The 22,386-nt window shown below is 58.3% G+C and overlaps 1 protein-coding gene across 1 annotated transcript in view; it reads right to left on the bottom strand.

The window, feature by feature from the left end:
- Positions 1-14,249: 14,249 nt before the first annotated feature.
- Positions 14,250-22,386, bottom strand: part of SHISAL1 (shisa like 1) — a 45,064-nt gene continuing 36,927 nt past the window's right edge. The window contains exon 5 of the mRNA XM_037513401.2: positions 14,250-14,537. Coding sequence (XP_037369298.1) covers position 14,537 — 1 coding nt within the window. The 3' untranslated portion in view covers positions 14,250-14,536. The remainder of the gene's footprint in view (positions 14,538-22,386) is intronic.

The following is a 22,386-nucleotide window of genomic DNA, read 5'->3' as shown; positions in this document are numbered from 1 at the left end:
CCAGCACAGGAGGCACGGGGGGGCCTTGGCTGGCCGACCTGCCGACCGTGCCCTCTTGCCCCTCCCAGGCTGCGGCAGATCCAGACCTGCCTGGTGGACTTGAGTGGGCCTGGCCGGCGCCGTCCCCAGGAGACAGCAGCGTCAGAGCTGAACCCGACTCTGGCGTCCCTGCTCCCACCTCCGGCTGCTTCCCCTGGTCCTGGGCCAGGCTGCCGGCTCGCCTCGCGCAGCTAACACGGAGGCCAAAGAGGGCCCGTGGGGTGAGAGGGGCCTCCCGGGCCTCTTGGAACTGCGAGTCTTGCACCAGTCGCTGTCTTCTCGGAACCAGCTCCCTCATCTGTAAAATGGGGTGATTTTCCTGTTCAGTTTAACCCCAGGGTGGGAGTCCTGGGAACTGCCTGAGTGACGACGGGCAGGGCGGCGGACGCGTCCCCTCACCGTGCTTCAGCCGCGATGCTCAGACACCCTGGCCGCCCCCCGCGCCCACTTGCTCCCCTGCGGAGCGCGACCCTGGGCCCCTTCCGGGCCTGCCTTGCAGCTTGACGTGCCGGCCGCTGAGCCCCGGGCGGCCGGGCTGATGGTGGTGAGGGACGTCCTTGTGCTGATGGCGTCCGGTGGCACCGGTCGCCCGGGAGGGGGGCTGCCTGTGAGCGTGGGGTCTCTGCTCCCCGCCTTTCGGGGTTACAGCAGCTTGCCGGCCAGCTGCCCCCACCCTGCTGCTGCCTCGCCCACCTCACTCCAATTTTTTCATTTCTAGAAGTTTTATCTAGAAATCTCTTGGCGATTTCACAGCCTCTTGTCCTCATCCGTGCTTCCATCCCTCTGTTCATTCTCCCCAGACGGCCAGCGCGGTCACCGGGCTCTGCGGCGGCCCCGGTCTGCTGCCTGCCGGGCTCTTCCAGGGCACCCTTCCCCTGGGTCTGTGAGCTGAGCCACGGTCGCTTCTGCTGGCCATCCCGTGGGGTCTGCGCGGACACGGGCGCCTCCGGAGGGAGGTCAGACCTGCTGCAGGAGCGAGGGCCCCCGGCTGAGCTCCTGCAAATCATTATTATTATTATTATTTTGAACATGTAGCCTTGATCCCTGTCAACAGCCTTGCACGGCGAGTGTCACACCGGAACCTCCGCGCACACTGCCAGGCCGTCTCGGCCCACGTGCACCCCCGGGTCCCTCGTCACACGCTCAAGGCATCGTCGAAAAGCCAAGACTGGGAGCCTCTGTCCCCTCTGGCTCCTCCTGCTGGGCTCCCCTCATTCTCTCTGCTTCCCACCACCTTCCCCAACACCCCTCTGCTGCTGCCCTGCCCCCCACCCCAGCCCCCTTTAAATTAGTCCACGAGGTGGGTGTCAAGCCCTCGTGGGGCTGCTTCTGGTGATGACTTTGGGAGCGATTTCCCCACTTTCCATCTTCAGGTTTGTCCCCCAACTTACTCCAGTGCTGAAAGCCCTGGGGAGTCAGCTCCACGGGCTCCCCACCAGACTCGCATGCTGATTGGGCCCAGGCCCCCACCAGAGCTGCGGGGGCGTCACAGCACAGGAAGATGAGGGACCCCACTTGGCAGACGTCCCCGTGCCAGCTTGGTGACTGCTGGCTCTGGAGAGTCCCACCGGCGAGGGCATCCTGGGCTCCTGCCCGCTCCGCCTACACCGCGTGGCTCTCGGGACAATGCGCGTGCAGAGCACGCTCCTGACACGCAGACGTGCGTCCTGTCTGGTGGCTCTGCAGGGAGCTTATTGCTCGGGAAGCGCGTGTCACCGCGGAGTGGGAGTCGCGCCTGCGCTCTGTGGACTGTTAATAAGGAGCAAAGTGCCTTGAAACTTCTCTTTCCATCTCTGCTCCTCCCAGTCTGCATGTGGAGGTGGGGAGCTGCCCCCATCCCTTCCCCTCCACCCTTTACTCCTTGTCAGAGCCCCCCAACACCCAGACCTATGTGCCAAACTGGTCCCTGCTCCAGCCAGGTCGTGGGGGAGCAGCACCCCCAGGACAGCCCTCCCTGGCATCAGCACCTGCCACCACCAGGAGACTGCCTAGTGACAGTCAGCGAGGGCTGCTTGGGGGGGGGAGTCTTGATGGCCAGCTGGTCCCAGCAGTGCCGGAGGGCGGGACCTGCCCGGGGGGTGGGGGGCGGGACCCCAGCCAGCAGAGGCACAGACAGGTGTGGAGGTGCCTACATTCCACAGGGACAGCGGCCATCCATGCTCACCTGTGGGAGGCAGAGGCCACAGGGGTCCCTGTGGCATCGGGCAGAACGTTCTAGCAGAAGGGCCGTGCGGGTGGCACAGCCGCCGTAGAGATTGGTGAGTGGAGGGAGCACACCCAGCTGCAGGGATTCTGCCTGGGGTCCCAGCACCCCCGGGCCAGGCACCCTGCTCAGCCCGCCCGGGGCCAGCAACATCTGGGCCGTCGTGGGCGGGGGCCGGGGGAGCCCACCTGCCGCCCTCCGTCTAGAATGCAGACCCGGCTCCTTCTCCACCCAGGTCTGAGCTTGTCGGCCACAGCTCCTGGCCCCGCCCGGCCTCTGCGCGTGTCACTGTGTCACCCCCCTGTGTGCTGCGCGTGTGTGAGCTCCAGCTCCCCCGTCTCTCCCCCGTCTCCCCCGGAGCAGCAGCCCTGCAGGTCTTGGTCCCGGCCCCCCACGGTGCCCCGTGCTCAGCCATCGCGGGGCCAAGCGGGGGGCAGCGGATGGGCCGTTGGGCGGGTGCGCCCGGCCCTGGTGGTATGTGGGCACTGGGGGCACCTGCCGGGTGTGCTGGCGGGACAGAGAGCGGGGGGGGGGGGCTCCCCGCGGAGGGCGGCCATGGCCCTCCTCCAGGGGCTCTCGCCGACCTGCTCCCCACCTGCGTGATCCCCGCGCCTTCCCTCCCTGGGCCCGGCTGCGCAGAGAACGCCATGGGGGCCGCATCTATTCAGCCGAACCACCCAGATGGAAAAGCCTGCAGAAGGGAAGACCAATATTTATTCATTACCATATTCAGAAATTAGACTGGGGAGCCACAAATAGACGCTTCTGCAGCGCGTCTGGCCCTGCCTCCCGCTCCCGCAGATTCCTCGTTCGCGGCACGTCCCGCGCCTCCCGCTCCGGGTTTGGCTTGAACGCTTGCCAGCCCCTCGGTTCTTTTCTGAGCGATTGGCGGGAAGGTGGGGCGTCCATCCAGCGGCGCCAGGATGTTCTTTTAAAAGGATGCCGCCGTTCCCACAATGGCTGAGCACGGAGCAGTTTTGGGGGTGACTTGTTCCACAGCAATGGCCTGAACAGCCGTCCAGCGGAGACCGGGTGTGAAAATGCGCTTGGCCGACATACGTGCGTGTGGTGGGCACCGAGGCCAGGCCACCCTGCTTTGCTTGGCTCCCTCTACTCCTCCCTCCACGGTAGACCCTGTGACCCCAAATCGTGTTGCCTTAATTGTCTGTATTCACGCACACAGACTGGGGGTGGGGGAGTCATGATGTTACAAAAATGTGATCAATATTTTACTCTCGTCTGTATTTTGCTTTCTGATTCAACAATTCTGTGTGAAAATCCCTCCCAATACCCTGTAGAGATCCGATTTATTCTTTTAAATGGTTGCATAAAATCCCGTGGCCCACCCCTCGTTAGTCACCAGTTCCCCGGGGGCTGGCATCAGCGCCTGGCTCGTGAGAGCCTATTGTTAACTTTTCAGGAAATTTGTGAGCCAGTTATTAAAGGCAGCCAGTAAAAAAATTAAATTCTATAAGCTTATAATTAAACACATTATCTTTAAAAGTAATAAATGCTCAAAACAAATCACTTCCTCATTATTTCGCCATCTTGATGCGTTTGAATTTATTTCTGTCCTTTGTAAATACTCTAATGGTTTGCTGCTGTGCGTCTCTCCCCAAGTCAATCCTCAGGCACATGTTACAAATCAGGGCTTGACTTAGTGCTTCAGTGGATGTTTAGGCTTAAGAAACACTGTGTTGGGGTGTTTTTTTTTTTTCTTTTCCAAACATGATTTCAACACAACGTGCTTCCAGAAATACACTCTTACCGGCTAATGGAAGTGCAATTCAGACCCAAAACTGGGTGCCTGGTTTAAGCTTTTCAAAAACAAGGATCTGTAGTCTGGTTTATTTCACATGTATTACAAATGTTTAGAAAAGACCCTCGTCAAATGCTGCGAAGGCAGGCGGCGGCAGCCGTGAGGTCAGCCTTCCACGCGACTCTGAAAAATAACACCTTTGGCCTTGGAAGCGTTTCTAAAATTGGTGCAAGGAAACATTGCTGGGATGTTTCAATGCCAGTCTATGAAGTTCAGTACCTGAGGACGGTGGGCAGTGCCCCAGGGCTTCTGTGAAGCCATCGCAGCTGCTGATCTGGTTAACTCGGGGTGGAGAGCCCACATCTGCACCCCAAGATTGCGGCCGTTCCTTGAATTTGGATTAACCTTGACCAGCTCCGTTCACCCGCCCGGTCAGCAAGGAAACGCAACGCAACAGACTGTTTTTCTCATTTGTGCGAAGAAGAAAAATGTCTTCCTAGCGTTTCAATCTAGAACTGATCTCGTCCCCGGGCAGGCGAAGCGCCCCTGTCCATGCCCCAGGTGACGCCGACAAGGTCACCTTGGCTTTTAACAAGCAGCAGCGCTGGCCTGCGAATCGCCCCTGGAGCTGAGGGCCGCCTGGCTTTAGAAGGGACTCTAAAAAATCCAAAATAAAATGGCCCTCCGTGGAGTAGAAAAACAGCCAGGCGTGGTTATAAGAAGGCCAATTAAAGATTTGTGGGTCCCTTGTTAACTACACCTCAAAAAACAAACAAATAAACCAACGAAAAACCCAAGGGAGCATTTCTGAAAAGAGGAAAAAATATATTTTAAAATATCTTGAAAACCAAAGTGAATATAGGTTCAAAGATAATTAAAAAAAAAAGAGAGATACAATTTCCCCGTGGGACATGGTGGGGGATTCGGGTCCAAAGATGTGACCCTGCTTCACCTCAACAAACATCATTTGGGGAAAAGGAGCTGCATTGTCCTAAGACCGCCTAGGACGAGGGTTAGGATACAGCGCAGTGTTTCAAGTTCACCTCCGGTTACTGCACACCCATTGACAAATGACATTCATTTTTCTCCTTTTATTTTTTCGTTTATTTTTACATTTTCAGGTCCTATTTTTTATTTTTTAATTTTATTTACTTTTAAAATTCCTGAGGTAGCATCGGTTTACAGCGCTGCCTATTGATTCCGGGGCATCCTTTGTATTCTTTTACCCAAAGACAAAATCCTAACTTCAATTCTGTCCACTGGAGGAAATAGAAAACAGGAAGAGTCAGTTTCATGCAAATACCACATTTTTTAAATGAAAGAACTGCCGCCCAGACCAGAAGTTTGTGTGACTGACATGCTTAAGAAGCGCTCACATTAACAACGTGAATTCAATGGAGCTACTGATGGCAAATTGCACAGCCCACCCCACCCCACCCCACCGCGAGCATCTGAGCTCTGCCCCCATCCTGAGTGCCGGCTGCTGGGAGGGGTGGGCCCTGGCGGCCATCTTGGGAGCTTTTAATAGGGGCGTCATGCACATGGGCTTAAGATTTCTTTCTTCGCGAGGGCTGCGTAGCTGACAACCATCCATCAGTTTGGCATAGACTCTTCCATGTTTACTTGAGTTTATTTTTTGGATATAAAAACAATCATTTGTTTCTACTAAAGTTATGCAAAGGTAAGGAGGGTCCCCAAATTTAGCAGACACCCTGCTTACTCCTGTAGCGGCAACTCCACTCCCCATCATTCGTGGGTAACTGGACCTTCTCCCTCTCGCCTTTAACAGCCCCCGCGTTCGCTGCAGCAAAGTCTCTTTTGTTTGCATTTGTGGAGGCTGTTGGCCAGACCCAGAACCCACGAGAAAGGTTCTGACCTGGCCACAGTTTTTTAGACCCTTTGCCTGGCAACACATTGAGGAGCCGCCCTTTGTAGGGCCTGGTCAGGCCAGCCAAGAGGACATGCAGGCCGGGGGCGAACAAGCGTCAGCGGTCATCGCCTGGGTCTCACTCGCTCTTCAGCAAAAAGGAGACCACCAGCGAACACCCGCGCCGGGCAGCACGGCTCGCCCGCTGCCACAGGTAGGCTGAGCGTTTGGCAGAAGCCCACATAAGCCTGCTGGGAGAATAGGTTGACTATGTAAAATTTAGAATAAAAAGTATTCTATCTTCTACGGCTATTAGTGACCTTGGGCACACACCTTTATTTTAATACATTTTAAAATCCACGTAGCCGTGCACATCTCTGCGTGCGTGTCTTCCCGGGGAGCGGCGTGGCCATTTGTCAGCCGGCCGCCGCGCCCGTGCCCCTGTCCACAAGTGTCACTTTGTGTCCATTCTGTCCACGCCGGGTGCAAGGGTAGGTGCGTTTTGGAACGTTAATGGATGTTTTCAGGTTGCTCTCAGCAGAGGTTGTGATAATGAGTGCGCCCTTTCCGCACGCAGCTGCTAACTCTAAATGGATAGGTTTATCGATGGGCAGCCTGATAGCTGTAAAGTGGCATCTCATTAGCTCACTTGGCGCCCCTCCCCCACGCAGCGGTGGGAAGGCCTTTTCCTAGGCTTTGATGCCATTTGGATTCACTCTGTAAAATGCCTCTTAATGTCTCTTTATTTTTTTTATACTGGGTTGCTTATTCCCTTTCTATCAGCTGGCACATGCTTTCTGTAAATTAAACATACACCTTATATATGTTCTTTTTGTGCGTTTAAATCTCTGGTTCACATACTGATTTCGTGTTCTGTTTGATATAAAAATTAATATTTTTTATTAATAAAAATATTTTACAAATATTTATTATTCCTTCTATAGCTACCGGGTATCTGTTCTCTTGGTTAGGCACTTTTCCCTTCTTCCAGAAAGTTCATAGAACCCTTCAGAAGTTCTTGTTGAATTTTTATTGTTTTATGTAAGTCTTTAATATAAAGTTTATTTTCACATGCAGCTGATAAAGGGGTCCAATTTTATTTTATTCTGGGTGGGTAGCCAAACACACCAGTATCACTGGCAAATATTTGTGGTTTAGCGAAGCAATAATAATAATTACATATTAATTGGTGATTTCCCATTGTATTGAAATATTACTTTTGTTGCATTAAATTGTCATATAGTCACATATATTTCTGTATTCTAATCTGTTTATTCTTATGCTAAGGGCTTATAGAGTCAGAGTTCCTTTGTCGCATGTTTTTTATTTGGGGAGTTTTAGCAAGACAACTATGGTACTACTCCTGGGGTGAGGGACTTAAGAGTGCCACTCTCCCTATCAGTGCACTCACTCGGGGAGGCTGTGATGAACGCTGGTGACACAAGACAAGAGCAGCTGGATCCCTGAGTCACTTGGTGGAGGAGGGCTTCCCGGGGGCATTGTCGGAAGACATCATCTTTGCATGAATGACAAATAACCTTTTGCTTTGACCTCAGCATAGCCTATGCCGTCCTGACTAATAACGGGTGCTGCTGCGTCTGAAAGCTAAAATAGACTGCATCAGCTTGGTGGCTGCTGGTGGGTGCCAAGGAAACGGATATTGGAGGCTGGGAGATGGAAATCCCGAGATGAATGATGGCGCATTCACTTCCATTAGTCTGCATTAACGTAGAATCCGTTGAGCTTGCGATGCTAAAACAAGAGGGGAGAAGCATTACTAAATGTGTCTTGGCTTTTGACTGCACTTGAGGTTTTGAAGAAAGATGTGGACTCAGGAAATCACTGGGTGGTGAGCAGAATTAAAGAGAAAAATGAAATTTCAGCTATTGGGGGCTTAGCGAAGAAGTAAATGGGGGACATAACTGATAATGAGAGATTGAGAAGAGACTTTGAAAGATTCAAACCACCTTCAGGCAAAAAGCAGATTCAACAGGTCATGTGGATTCAAGGCAATTCCCATTGTATCGTGAGTGAGACGGGGCAAAAAGGCAAATAAATTGACATCTTTATCGCAAAAGGAACTTTTGGATGGAGGTGCGGGACATGGAACAAATAAATCAGAAGCTTATTAAATGTTTAAGGGTATTGTATTGTGAAAGAAACCCACAGCTTGCACTAGAGTGAGTTGTTGCTCACGGCTTCGAACAATCTGGGGTCCCCCCCCCAGCCTTCATAGGAAACAGAAGCCAGTTGCATCACGCAGAAGCCAGTCGCGTCACAGCCCCCCCAAAAGGCCTGTTCTGCCATGCCCGTCTCAGCTGTGGCCGAGGAGGAGGACGGGGTGATGTCGTCGGCTGTGGGAGGACAGAGAGCAGGGGCTTCCACCCAGAGGGCCTTAGCCAAGAAACCTCGGAGCAGGGGGCTGCCACTGTCAGCAGGGCTCAGAGCTGCCACGGGATGAAGACGGGCTGTCCCCACTCTCCCCACTTCCAAGTGAGGCGTGGGTGGGTGTCCTGGCCTCCGCCGCGCACGCTGGTCTGCACGGAGGCTGGGGGTGGCGTCTGTAGGTCTCCAGACCGGAGGAGACGGACACAGACCCAAGGGAGAACACAGAGCAGGGGGCGCGTGGATTCTGGATTTCACACTGGACTCAGTAGCCTCGGCAATCGGAGAGTCTGTCCTGAGGAGCTGTGAGCACTTTCTGGGGGAGACAGTGACTCGGGCCAGGCCCCGGGAATGCAGGCCTAAGACAGGGGGCCTCCCGCCGGGGCCCTGAGGCGGCCAGGATGCTCCTCCGGGACAAGGGGCATTGCCTGCAGGGGCCAGGGCTTCAGGTGGCCCCGAAAAGGCGACGTGGGAGGGAGGGGCGCCAGCGGTGAGGCTGCAGGGCAAGTCATCCCGGAAGACTGCAAGTCCGGGGCGCGCGCGTGTGTGTTTATGTGCGTGTGCACGTGCGTGTGCGTGTGTTGCGATGGAGAGAGGCTGTAGCTTGCTCTGGGAACTGGGCTGCGACCCCCCGGGCTCTCCAAAGAAACCTCAGTCTGCCCAAGGCTGTGTCCTAGCAACCAGTGCCAGCCGCTTCTGCCCCATCCTTGCTCTTTCTGGCACTTTCTCTGCCTCGGCCCTGCAGAGGGCTGTGCAGGGGGTAGGAGTGGGCCAAGAGTCCCCGTTCCAGTCCCCATCGGATGGGACTCGTAGGGTCGGTTAGGAAGAACTCGCACCGACGACACCTAAGATGGAAGCGCCCGCGCGCCCTGTGCTGTGGGAGTGACGTTGCTCGGGCCAAATCGTCACGGGAACGAGACCCCCGGGAGAAAGGGTCCCGCGTGGCCCCCGGGGCGTCGTTACTGCAGACAGAGCCTCCGCCTGGCCAGGGTGTCTCTCTCCCGGGCTCACCAGCCGGCGTCAGCACTTGGCCTTCCGGGATTTATCCCTAAGCCAGGGGCTGAAGCGCTCCGGGAAGGGCAGCCCCAACTCGCCCGAGGCCTCAGGGTTAACCGAGGACAGCCGCAGCGCCCCGCGGTCTCCCCTTTCCAATCAGCTCCTGTCCTGCCCTGTGGGGGGTGGTGCCACCTGGCTTCTCCAGGGTCCTGGCCTGGGCCCCCGAGGACTCAGGTAGACTCAAGACCCGCTATCCCTAATGCCACCCCAGACAGCCCCTCGGCTGAGACCCCAAGCCCCGGGCCCCGCCCTCCCCGACAGTGACAGGTCGCACGGGTGCGGAGACACGACAGTGAATTCTGACCCCGCGAACAGTTGACATGACGCTCCTTTATTAAAACCTAAGGACATCTTTATAAAAACTACTGTATAGAAAGACAAAAGCAGTGCAACAGCAGTCAGTGTAAAACACGTTATTATTATTACATTATATTATTATTATTATTATTATTAGGAATATTATTGGTTTTTGGTTTTCCCAGTTATCAGCTCCCAGAGAGACCCCAAGCCGGCCCAGGTCACCTGTGCAACCCCCACAGCCGTGCACCTCTCTGCTGACCCCAGGAGGACACACTGACCTTCGGGGGTTCCTGCCTTGTTGGGGTGACTGAGCCCCTCGCCCTCGGCATCCCCATTAAGTTATTGCACATCAACCGGAAGCTGACAGTGTGGTTATCTGACCGTGACGGACCCCACTGGTTTTAAAATAGAAAATTGGGAAGAAACTGGGCATGAGAGCTGAGGTCCCGAGAACAGGCCCTGGGGTCGCCCGTTCGGCTCCAGCTGCGGCCGCACTGGATGCGCATGCGGCTGTGTGATCGGTCACTCGCGACCACCTGCACCCGTGACCTTCCAGGGCCTCAGCTGGCGCGTGTGGGGCCCTACAGGCGTGGGGTGGGGGTTAGAGCAATTCCACAGGGCAGCTCATTGCACGAGCCCAGGAGTCGCTGTTCACAGCACAGTCTGCAGTAAGGGGCCCCTGGGCCCGTTACCATCATGTTGTGAATGGTGCCCCTGGGGTGGGCACTGCAGCAGCCCTGAATTTCAGTGTGTCAAGGGCAAAAGCATCAGGGCTTTGACATGAAGGTAGGAGTTCTAGAGACAGAGGGACTAACTCACCAAGCATCTATCTAGCACCGACTGCCTGGCAGGGTCTTGGGCTGGAAACTATGGGGATGGGGGTGGGGGTGGGGTCAGTGCCACCTCCAAGGTCACTTTCGTGGGCGGGATAGGTAAGAGTTCCTCGCTTGTTTTGTGGGTCTGAGCACCCCTCACTCTCAGGCACACAGTCATCTCACAGGGATCCGGTTCTCCCCCGGACTCGCACATCCCTGCCGTCCCTGTCCGGGGCGGAAACTGCTCCAGACAGGCACTGGGCACGGAGCTGCATAACTACTTGTTGAATAGATGAGTGAATGCATGTGTGAACAAATGGACTTTCTAGAATCTTCTATGTCACCTAACTGCCCAGGACTCCCAGCCAGTGCTGTGTCTGAGCTACTTGTGCAGGGGAGGCTTGCGTGGCACTGGTGGCTGTGCTGTGTCTGCTTTCTGGGGGGCACAGGGTGTCACACGTGATGTGTCCCGGGGTGGTGACCAGTTTCACTCACTTGCTGTCCCCTTGAGCTGTCGGAGGGTAAACGCCATCGGGGGCCAGGGAGACACCGCCAGTGTCCACCGGGTTAGCAGCGCAATCATCTCTCTCCTCCAACCCCAGGTCTTCAGAGCAGACGGGGTGGCCGGGGGCGGGGGCAGGGGGTCTGGGTGGGCGGGACAGTGACAGAATTGTCCTGGTGATTCCACTGGAGGCTGCTTCATCTCCTCGGATATTTGAGGGACCTGTGGGCTGACACTCATTTGGGGGAGCTGATTAACCAAGTTGAAAATCTGAAAATAAACAATAACAATTTGTGAAAGCCGGTGACCCCAGGCAGCTTGTTTCAGGGTGTGAGTGACCGGGCTGGGGCCGGGCAGGGCCAGCGGCGAGAAGAGAGGCAGAAGCTCTAATGCCGACCTGGGGTGGCCGGGGGTCTGGGCGTGCCGGCACGGCCACCCCACAGTCGCGCTGTGACTGACATGACCCAAGGGTGCTTTGGGGTTGACACGAGTTGGGGGTGTCTCTGCGAGGAGGCAGCCAGGACCCCCAGCCCTGGCAGGTGTTCCTGATGCTCCTGGTCCTTCTCTCACCCTGAGGCCAAATTTTCTGGAAGAGGGGAATGTTCTGATGAGGGGAATTACCGCCACCTGCTCCTGCCTACCTGCTCCTTTTCTAAAGTAGCAAAGGAAACGCAGCAGGAGACGAGTGACCTGTGGGAGCGTGTGTGTGTGTGTGTGTGTGTGTGTGAGTGTGAGAGTGTGTATGCATGTGCACGCGTGTGCACGCACGCGTGGGCGCCTGGTGTGTGCACATGCGTGTGTGCAAGTGTTTTCAATTAAGGCCTGTTCCCTGTGGGTCCTGGTCAGCTGGGGCCGCTTCTCCGGGGGCGGGCGGGGCCGTTCGGAGATCAAGGTGAAGACAGAGGCCCGTGGCGCTACCAGCTACTGGTTCGGAGGAGATTGCAAAATGCACAAGTGACACCGGCCACACACAGGAAACAAGGGAAGCATAAAACTGCTCGTTAGTAACACAGTTCCCGGCGGGAAGAAGTCCCTACGAATACAGAGCTGGTGACACGAGCCAGCGGAGAGCGCGTTCCTCGGCGCGGCCGCCACCGTCTCTCGTCATCTGCTTTTGTGTTATTACTGGTGCTGTGTGCACGCGTGCGCGGAGACAGCCAGAAGCTCACGGCACAGAGTAAAAGTGGGCAGCTGGAGGGCCGGCTGGGGGTCACCAGGAGCGACAGCTACGACTGGACTGGAGCCCGCGCCGGCCGCCTCTCCCCGGGGACGCTGGCTGGCGCCTGCCCCGGCAGCATGGCCGGGTGGCACAGAGATGGCCCGCGGTCCTCGGGTGTGAGGAGCCCGCGACCCCGGGAGGGACACACCTGCACACAGGTGAGTGAGCGCCCTGCCCCCGCCCTGTGCCTCCCACACGCTTGTTGGGGAGAGACTGGAGCTCTGAGAGGTGAAGCGATTCCCCCAGGAAGGGCAGCGCAGCGGGCCCCACGCCCTGCACCGGGCTGCGAGGGCTGCCGCGCGCGTTACAGCGGGCCCCATCTGTAAGGGTCCATCCCCAGTAACGCCCCACTCCGGGATGCAAGTCAGGGGAATGTGGTCTAGCAGGTCGTGACCTGTGGCCCGGCGGGTGTCGCCGGTGTCCCCGAGGGGCAGGGAGGCAAAGCCCCCAGCTCCCTCTTGGTAGAGAAAATGCCCGTGTCTGAGCAGCTATGAGAGCGTCTCCCGGAACTGGGGAGCAGAGACGCAAAGCTCTCAGTGCCTGGAGGGCCCTGGGGGGCACAGGGGAACCTGGGTCAGCGGGCACGGGACCTGCCCAGATCACACTGCTCTCGGTGCAGGCTGCACCGAGGCTCAGGTTTCCAAGTCCTGCACATGGGATGCAGGTACGGGCCGATCCAGCTGGACTTAATTTGTGCAGCTACATGACTCACAATGAAGCCCCAGACTTGGCTCCCTGCGCGTGTCTGGTCTGGTTCTGCCCTCCCCGGGGTCTCGGCCTCCCTGGTTTCTTTTGTTTCCTCGGGGCCACGGAGCCTGTCCTGCTGCAGGGCCTCAGCCCTGGCTGCCGCTCTGCCTGGAACGCCTCTCCCTGTCCTCAGTGTGTCTGCTTGCCTCGTGTGTGTTGTTCAGACCAGACTTAACTGTCGCTGCCAGCAAGGCCACTCACACCCACGCGCGCCGGCCACTGCGACTGCCTTCTCAGCCGAGAGCTAACCCCGTGCTTCCTTCTCCTTCGCCCTGTTTCCTCACACTTCCTCCACAGCTGGACACAGCAGGCGAGCAGGGGCCTGCCCACTCGCCGCTGTGGCTGATGGGCAGATGGTCTGAGCGCAAGACCCCAGGTCCAGCCCAGTGCAGACAGGGGTCAAGGCAGACGTGCGTCTCCAGAGCCCACAGGGCTGAGCTAGGATCCTGGTGTCTCTAACCCAGTGGGAAGAGGGTGTCTACACTGGCAGTGGCCTGTAGGGACATAGGAGCCCACTTCCAGAGTGATGCCCTCCACGTGTGTCCAGGGCAGCGGGCTGGGTGGCAGTGGCAGCGTGAAAGAATAATATGGGTGTCCAGGTTGGCATGGATGCCCCACCTTTAAGTGGGGGAGCAGTTTCTAGAACCTTCTAGTACCCCTCTAAGTTTCCATAGCGTGTGTCTGGCAATGACCTCTGTCTGTCTCCCCCCCCCCCCCGACTCCCCAGGGGCATCCCGGCTGATCCATCCCCCTTGTCACCCACACACAGCAGGGCTCAACACAACGTGCTGCGTGTGCAAGCAGCGGGCGTGATGGCAGAGGACTTGGAGTGTGGGGCCACCACTGGAGAGCTGCTCCAGGCACTCGGCTGGGGTGCCCTGGGCTGGGGAGCTGGGCTTTGGGTTCCCACACCCTTGAGGCCTGATGTCCTGGCTGTGTGACCCTGGCACCTCTCCCCTGCTCCAAGCCATTTCTGCGGGGTCTTCCTCCTGCCCCCCGGATGGTGAGGATCCGTGACCTCGTGCCCGTTCCGAGCGTCCTGAGATGTGTCTCTCATTATCACTGTGGCCACAGCAGTGACCCTCACTGGGCTTCCCAACCCCAGTGCCCACGACAGCCAGCCCATCCGGTTCACCACCAGCCACAGAGAGGCGCAGAGCCCAGGACCTGGCTCGTGACCCGTGCCCGGGGAGCCGCGGGGGACCAAGGGGAACCCATCGACTGACCACACAAAAGGAACCCAAACCTGCACACACGCGCACACACATGCACACACACGCACTCACGCGCGCTCTGACACGAGCGGCGCCGGCCGCTGGAGGGAGTGGGCCAGGGCCCTCGCCCCCGTCGGCCGGAGCTCGGCGCGGCCATCCTGAGTCCACCGCGGCCTCACCTCTCAGGAGCCGCCAGCCCAGATGGGACTGTTGCTTGTGGATGGGCGGCTCTGAACCCTCCCCTGCGCCCCAGCCTTGCCCCGAGTTCGCTCCTCATCTTGGAAGTCCGTGGCGGGTGGTCCTGGGCACGGCGGGTGTCCCCCTGGGCTGCAGCCGCCTTGGCTTCCTGGTGTCTGGCCAAGTGCTTCTTTTTGGAGGCTGTGCCGGGAGCTCCGGGTCTCACCTCCCGCATCCTGAGGCAAAAGGGTTTTCTGGGGAAGCAGAAGGAAACAAAATGTCACCGGCTGTCTCCGCAGGGGGCAGGCCCTTGGCCTCCGGCCAGGCTTGCCGTGAGCCCTGTCCTCGCTTCTGGGCACTGAGAAGGTTGGCTGTAAGACTGGAAAGCAAGGCCAGCTGCTCCGGCACGGTCCAGGACACTAGTGCCCCGGGGAGGCCAGATAAGAAACGTCCAGCCTCAGGTAGAGCAGAGGACTCCAAACTGCAAGATAATTTACATAGAAAATCCAAGACGAGCGCGTCAGTCGGCCAATTATTAGAAGAGACGCTTGCGCTCTGCGGGCCTTGGAAGCTTCCAGGCCAGCCAGAGGCCCCCGCCCGCATGGACAGTGGCTTGGCCGGTTCCAGCTAACCGTGCTGTTCTCACCTCATTGTTAATATTTCCTTTTCACCTTCTTCTTTGGATGATAAATCGTATGGTCACCTGTGATACTGTAATTTATAATAAGAAATAGATAGCTGGTTTCTGGCACAGAGCCCCGCCATCCTGGGAATTCCCAGTGATGAGATGGAGGTGTCTTTTGCTGTGTTAATGACGTGACTTTGAAAGCATCTGCGTTGGGGGCTGGTGACCAAGAGAACCAGGCCCGTGGCCAGAGGGCTGGAACTTTCCATCCTGATCTTCAGAGGGAGGGGGTGGGGCTGGGTTCTGGGTCCATCCACCAAGGGCCAGCAGTTGAACTAAGACCTCCATTAAACCCCCGAAGATGAGGCCTGGAAAGTTTCCAGGTTGGTGAACATGGGGAAGGTGGCACCTTCGGGGAGGGCAAGGCACTGTCCTCACACCCCGTCCTGGGAATCCCTTCTGGTTGGCCGTTCCTGAGAGGCTCCTCCAGCAAGAGCACTGAGATCTATTAACTGGAGACCAGTCAGAGGGAAAAACCCTAAGGACTGTGGGCCTCCCCTTGTGGCGCAGCGGTTGAGCGCTGGGCTGTGAAGCTGCCCCCAGCCTCTGCAGCGCTAATTTGATCCCCGGCCACTGGCGAGGGTCGCAATGGCACGCAGACCTCTCCTGCCGCCCGCTGCTCCCCTCAGCAGTGTCCTTCGGTCCTTCTGCCTGCTCTGCTCCCCGCTCTGGCTCTGGTGAATTCTCTCACCCTCCCGCGCTTCTGACTGTCCCCAGTGCATGTATAAATAAATAAATAAATCTTAAAAAAAAAAAAACCCTAAGGACTGTGACTGCAATGGAGAAGAGCAAAGAGAAATAAGGACCTGACACAGATACAGAAGTGGGCGGGCCGGAGGGCGGGGACACGCGTAAACTGTCATCTGTTCGTGGACGGGGGCTGGCAAGGTACTCAGAGCTTTCAGAAATTAGAGCTACAAAGGAATTCAGCGCTACAAAGCTCTACAAATTAGAACAACAAAGCTTTCAGAAAATAGAGCTACAAAGCTACAAAAATAGTTTTTAGAAAAAATAATATAGTTGAATCAACGAAAATCTATTGGAGAAAGGGTTTGGACATTGTGGATAATAGAGATAAACAGCTGCACAAAGGGTGAAGGGCATCCCACCACAGGCGCGTCCCGGAGACTTCCATGAGGCCGAAACCATGAGGCCGAAACCACAGCGTCCCCGGCTGTCGGAAGACGTGCGCGAAACAAAACGCGGGGAGACGGACGCCCTCCACAGAGCTGTGAGAGCAGAACGCACACCTAAGCTCGGGTGACAGCACGCGGAGCAGCTGCGCTGTCATATCAGCAGACGTGAGGGAAGCAGACACACTGGCACTAAAAAGAAAACGACTCCCAGGCTGGATTCCCAACAAAACCCCTGCAGGCGCGATGATCCAGACAGGCTCACTGTGGCAGCACGGCCAGATCATAAAACTGTTCCGGCGAGGGTGGCACAGACGGGTGGGCAGACGCCGCCGAACCGGGCACTGAAAAATGGTTAAAATGGTAACTTTCCTGCTACGCGTGTCACCACAATTTAAAAAAAAACAATAGTAGGCGGAGGCACCAAATAACGTCGCCTCAACATTCGTAACACAAGAGTGGCCGAAAATTTAGGAAGAGAAAGAGAGAATGCCCAGTGTCAGTGCGTTTCTGCACTTCTCCCCAGACATCACAGGTGAACTTGCCAAAAAGGTAGCTGCAGGGAGTCAAACAGTGGAATTAATAACACAGGGTCTGGCGGGTATTAGAATCTAAGAAAGACACTCGAGATGACCATCAGCCACACAAAAAGTACTTCAAAAAGTAAAAACAACATTCTCTGATCACAATATAACAGAATTTTAAAATATTAATAATAAAACCACAAAAAACAAGCTCTACTACCGAGAAGTTTAAAAACTCTTTAAAATAACTCAAGCCAAAAAGAGCAAAAACATGAAAAGAAATCAAGAGTGCAGAATATCTAGACGATACTCGAAATAAAAATAATACATTTCAGAACCTGTGGGATGCAGCCAACAGAATGCTCAGAGGAAGATTTATAGCTTTAAATATTGACGTTGGTAAATAAGAATACAGGAATTAACTACACAACTCAAAGAGTCAGAAAACGAAAGCAAAATAAAACCAAAGAAGGAAAAGCAGCTGACAACCTCAACCTGAAGTGAGTTTAAAACCAGTAAAAGGAAGAAAAGAAGAAATAAATCCCTGGGCCCTGAGCAGAGTCGGGGAGACGCGGGCCTCCCCGAGAGCTGGCCACGGCCATTCAGAGGCCCAGTGGGTGGCGTGTTGTGCGGGGATAAAGGCCGTGAACGTGACCCTGGGCCGGGGCAGTGGCAAGGACGATCCTTCCTCATGCCAGTGAAGGCTGGTGTGCGTGGGTTCCCCCTTGGGGAGCGCGGGCTGAGCGCGGCGTGCAAAACCTCACGTAGCTCCCTCCAGCCCAGGGGCCTTGTTTCCCAGGCTCAGACAGGTCGTGTCCTCCAGGCTGGACGCAACCATGCTCATGTGCAGGGCAGGGGCCTGGTGGCCTGGGGCCTGGAGAGAGGTAGGTGCCTGGAGCAGGGCAGCAGGCCCGCAGGCAAGAGAAGGGTCTGCAGCTGGCACCTGCAATCTCAAGGGGATGGTAAACCCAGCACCTGGCGATTTGAATAACAATGCACAGGGCCTCCCTGGTGGCACAGAGGGTTGAGCTCAGCGGGTGAAGCTGTCCCCAGCCTCTGCGGCACGGGTTCGATTCCCAGCCAGCCAAGGAGAATCCCACATGGAGCGGCAGACCTCTCCTGTCTCCCCGCTGCTCCCCGCAGCAGTGTCTTTGGTCCGTCTGCCTGTTCTGCTCCCCGCTCTGTCTCTGGTGAATCCTCTCACCCTCCCGAGCCTCTGTCATGTCCCCCAATTCTTGTATAAATAAATAAATCTTAAAAAAAAAAACCATGTACAGTCCCTGATGGAGAGAAGGGATGCAACACCCTCGCACCAGCAGAGGAGTCACAGGGTAAAGTGGTAAAACCTGGCTAGTTGCCAGGTGAACTCAGGCAGCGCCCAGCAATGGGAGCAGCTGGCATGATTGGGCACTTGGGGCGGGCAGCTTTCAGTAGGTTTTCTAGCAGAGCCTCCATCCTCCGGCACCGAGAGGCTTAGGGGCAAAGTCGCTGTGAACCACACGCAGAGGCGCACACAGCCAGGGGGACACAACAGTCTCCCTAGTGGGGACTAGGGAGCCCCCAGGGCAGAGCTCTGAGCCAGAAGAGCTGCGATCCTGGGCGGCTGCTTGGAGGAGGTGTGCTTGCCTAAGGACGGCAGTGGAACTGCAGGGGGACTGCACCATACAACTGCCATGAGCCCGCCGGCGGCCCTTGGAAATGCTGAGGCTAGAGGGACTGACGTGTCTGAGAGGGGGGAGCGGGTGGAGTAACAGGACGGCGCCCACATCACTGAGGGGTAGAGGAGGGGCAGGGTGGCTCGGCCTCTTTGGAAAACAGGCTGGCGCTGCACTAAAGCCGCACGCGTGACCCACGCACAGACCTTCAGGGTCGTTAAGGGGCCCAGAGAGGCCCATGTCCTCATCCCCAGAAGCTGGGACTGTGACAGGCCTTCTGCTGGCGTGGTGCGGTGTTGTGGTGTGTGTGTGGTGTGTGTGTGCTGTGTGTGTATCAGGAGCAGGAGAGGCTCTGGGTGTCTGCGCCCCCTGACACCTGCCGGCTGCGGGTCCCCGTGAGCCCTAAACTGGGTGGTGAGGCCCGAGGCCGCACGGTGGGGCGGCACCGTACAGGAGAGTCCCCTCACTGGGACGCCAAGCCCAGACCCTGCCTGCGCTGCATGTCCTGGGGGCGCTGGCTCCTTAAGAGAAACCCCCCCGCTGTCTTTCCTGCGCAGGAGCCGGCTGCCCTCCAGGGATGGACACGCTGGACCCGGGGGAGGGGAGCCCATGGTGACTCGAGGATGGGGTTGGTGTCAGAAGCAGGGGTGGGGTGGAGGGCCAGGCCCACATCCCTGCGGCTGCCCTGCTCCCCCAGTTCCACCCCTCGGGAAGCCTCCAGACCCCACACCCGCCCCCAGCCTCCCGCCGAGGGCCTGTCCTCCCGCAGGGACCCCGGAGCGCGGCGGCTCTGGGGCCCCGTTGCTCCCGCCCTCGCGCGGCCCCCACAGCCCGCCTCTTACCCTCCTGACTTCTGGACATTTCCCGGGGAGCCGGGGCTTTAAATAGCCCTGTCCTGAGGGGGAATTTTTAATGCCGCTTTGGTAAATATTTGATGGCGCGGCTTTCACGGGAGATCGCGCTCCACAGTAAATGCCAGAGTGTTCCGAGCCGCTGTCCTTTCCATCCGGCCTCCGCCACGGGCCCCTCCTCCTGCGCTTCAGAAATAAAGACTCTGCTTGCCTCCTGCTATGAATTTTTCAAAGTGCTTTCCACACGCATCCTCGTCTCCAGTCGGCGTCCCCCTCGCCAGACGGAAGGCCAGAGAGGCCGCGGTGGGCAGGCCCGGCAGAAGTGCTCTGTCCTCGAGGGACAGGCTGCGGGGCCAGCCCGGCGGGGGCGGCGGAGGCTCCTGGGCTCTGCTCCCTGGGCGGACCCGACCCCTCCAGCCCAGGACGGTGGGCACAGGGAGGACGCAGGCCGCGTGGCGCAGGCTGTGCCGGGTGGGGACGGGGCGGCTCCACGCAGGGAGGCCACAGGCAGGAGGACAGCGGCCTGAGCTGGGCTGTGAGGGCTGAGCGGGGCTCACGGAGGGGGCGCGGGTGGGGATCCAGCCGGTGATGGGCCCGGGGAGACATCCCATGGGCAGAGATGGGGTCCGGCTCCGCCGCACGCCCAGGCGGCACCATCAACAGGCGGCCGGTCTTGGGGGGAGGGGCAGGCAGCCCCGCAACCCGCACATCTGGGTGTCAGGCGCCTGGGCCCGACACGGGGGGCGGGGTCAGGGTCCGGGGAGCGACGGCTGGGGGCTCACGCCCTGGACCGTGAGGGTCCAGGAGGGGTCTGGGGCTCAGAAGAGGGTTGCCCAGCTGTGGGCGACAGGGTGGGGCCCAGCTGGCGGGCGGGGGTGGAGGCTGAGCAGAACCAGTGGCATCTGGGGTCCACAGGAGTCTCCTGTCTGGACAGCCGGAGAGGAGAGCTGGATGGATGGAGAAGCAGGGACATCTCTGCACCCGCCCATCAAAGGGACGATCAGGGCGCAGGGGCGACGCCCGCTGCCTCTCCAGGAATGTGGATTCTGGGATAGCAGACCCAGGGTCAGCCTGTTGACATCAGAACCATCTAGAACAGAAGCCCTCTTCTTGTGTGGCCGGATGAGCTCTGATATGAGCGGGGGGTGGGGGGTGGGGTGAGTTTGTTTGCAGGGACCTCGCCCCACCCTTGCAGTGGACAGAGACAGGGCAAGGGGCCCTTTGGGGGTCCTTCCTGAGGTCGGGGTGCTGAGCTGTGTCCTTTGGGATTCTACCTCTGGAACCCCCTGCAGGGGAGAGTATTCACCCCCTCCCTGAGCCTCTGCCTGTTTGCCCATGGACGCAGCTGGGAGGCGAGAGCGAGAGCCCACCGGGGGCACCCGGGCCCTTGTCTCACCACCCCACCCCCCGCCCCCCATGCAGTGCCCGGGGCCCTGGAGGCCCAGCCTCAGAGCAGGGTGGGCTCACTCCCAGGGCCATCTGAGATGAGCCCCCTGCACCTTTAGTGCCCCAGAAACCGCAGGAGACCATCCTGGAGGGTGTTTATGGGCAAACCTGGGCTCCCTCCTGCCAGGAGCTGAGTGCCCACGTTGGGAGACACTGGCCGTGCCAACAAGCATCTATTCTGGGAAGCAAATATTTCGGCTGTTAAGGCCAGAGTTTTAACAGTGTGGGGAGATGGAGACGAAGCAGCCAGGAGCCTCCCGACCCCCCACGAGGCCAGCTCCCCCTCCTCGGCCCTGCACCGCCCCGCCTGGGAGCGCCGCTTATTACGAGCCCCGAGCTAAAGGTTGTTTGGGAACATCATGGCCACAGGCCCAGCCCTGCCTGCTCCATGGCCAGCCGGCTCCTCCAGCTCCCCCTCGCTGCTGCCCTGAGCGAGGAACGGGATTCCCGTCAGAACCTCCTAAGGAACCCAGAACAGCCTCCTTTCTCCAGGGGAGCTCACGGTCTGATGAGCCAGGCTCGTCCGTCAGGCTCTCCGAGGGCCTCTTGGCTCACACACTTGTGGCCACAGTTCCCAGGTCAGGGAATTTTCATTAAGGTTCCCAATGAGGGTGCAGGGTGGCGCAAGACGCCCTCTGAGGACACAGCACATCTGCTGGGGCCACCTGCCGGGGCGTCCTGGGGTGGCTCCTGGAGGCGCCATCTTCCGACACCCCCGTTGGCAGACAGGCGAGTGTGCGGAGGTCGCAGGTCCGCCCAGGCCCTTGCTGGCCCAGGCGCTGAGCTGGACCCTGGACGTGGGCCCGGGAGCTCCTTTCCGGAAGCACATTGTCAAAGTGACTTTTCCAAAAGCTTCTCTGAGAGCTGCTCCGCCCGTGGCTGAAAGCGTCGATTTTCCAGGCAAAGTAAGTGGAGAGTCAGGCTCCACTTCTGCAGCACCGGTGGCCGTTCCTTCCGGCAGGGCGGCCCCTTTATCTTTTATTTGGGGTCTCACTTAGCACAGGGCTCGGCCTCCTGCTGACCCCGAGAGCCCATTGAGTAAAGGAGTGAACTGACGTGCCCGGCGGCCGTGCGCAGACTGGCCGGGGGACGGCAGGCCTGGGGGTCCGTAGAGGGTCGCAGGGCCGGGAGGGGCTGGCCCCACTTCCTCTCTTCCCTGCTTTCTTGCCCAGAAGGACCAGGAGCTGGCGGGGGGGTCTCCCTTCCAGAGCGCCTGTCCGAGCCTGGGTATGGGTGCCCGCGGGAAACACTGGGATCCTGCTTTCAAAGTTCGCTCTCCACAGCAGCGCTCAAGGAGCCCAGCGGGCAGGTCACTCGCGGTCTGACTGGGCCTTGGGACTGGCGGGGGCAGCGGCCGTGGCATTCAATGACCGCTCAGGTGGGACCTGCAGCACGTGCTGCCCACTTCCACGGCGGCCACACTGCCCGCATGGCCTCAGGCTCACCTGGTGCCGGTCCCGTCACCAGACACAGACGTGCCCCCAGACAGCAGCAGGCGGGGGGCCAGTACCTGTGACCTCTGTGCTAAACTGATCAACCATAAAGTTCATTTCATTGGAGGGACCTCCCCGGTGGCGCAGCGGTTGAGCGCTGGGTTGCGAAGCGGCCCGCGGCCTCTGCGGCGCCGGTTCGATCCCCGGCTGCTCTCCGGCCACCAGAGGAGGGTCCCGCATGGCGCGCAGACCTCTCCTGCCGCCCGCCGCTCCCCTCAGCAGTGTACTTGTCAGTCTGCCTGCTCTGCTCCCCGCTCTGGCTCTGGTGAATCCTCTCACCCTCCCGCGCTTCTGACTGTACCCAGTGCTTGTGTAA

The sequence above is a fragment of the Talpa occidentalis genome, unplaced genomic scaffold, assembly GCF_014898055.3.
Source record: "Talpa occidentalis isolate TD23 unplaced genomic scaffold, MPIMG_talOcc4v2.1 talOcc4.16, whole genome shotgun sequence".
Classification (NCBI taxonomy): Eukaryota; Metazoa; Chordata; class Mammalia; order Eulipotyphla; family Talpidae; genus Talpa; species Talpa occidentalis.
This window is presented reverse-complemented; position numbering and strand designations above follow the sequence as displayed.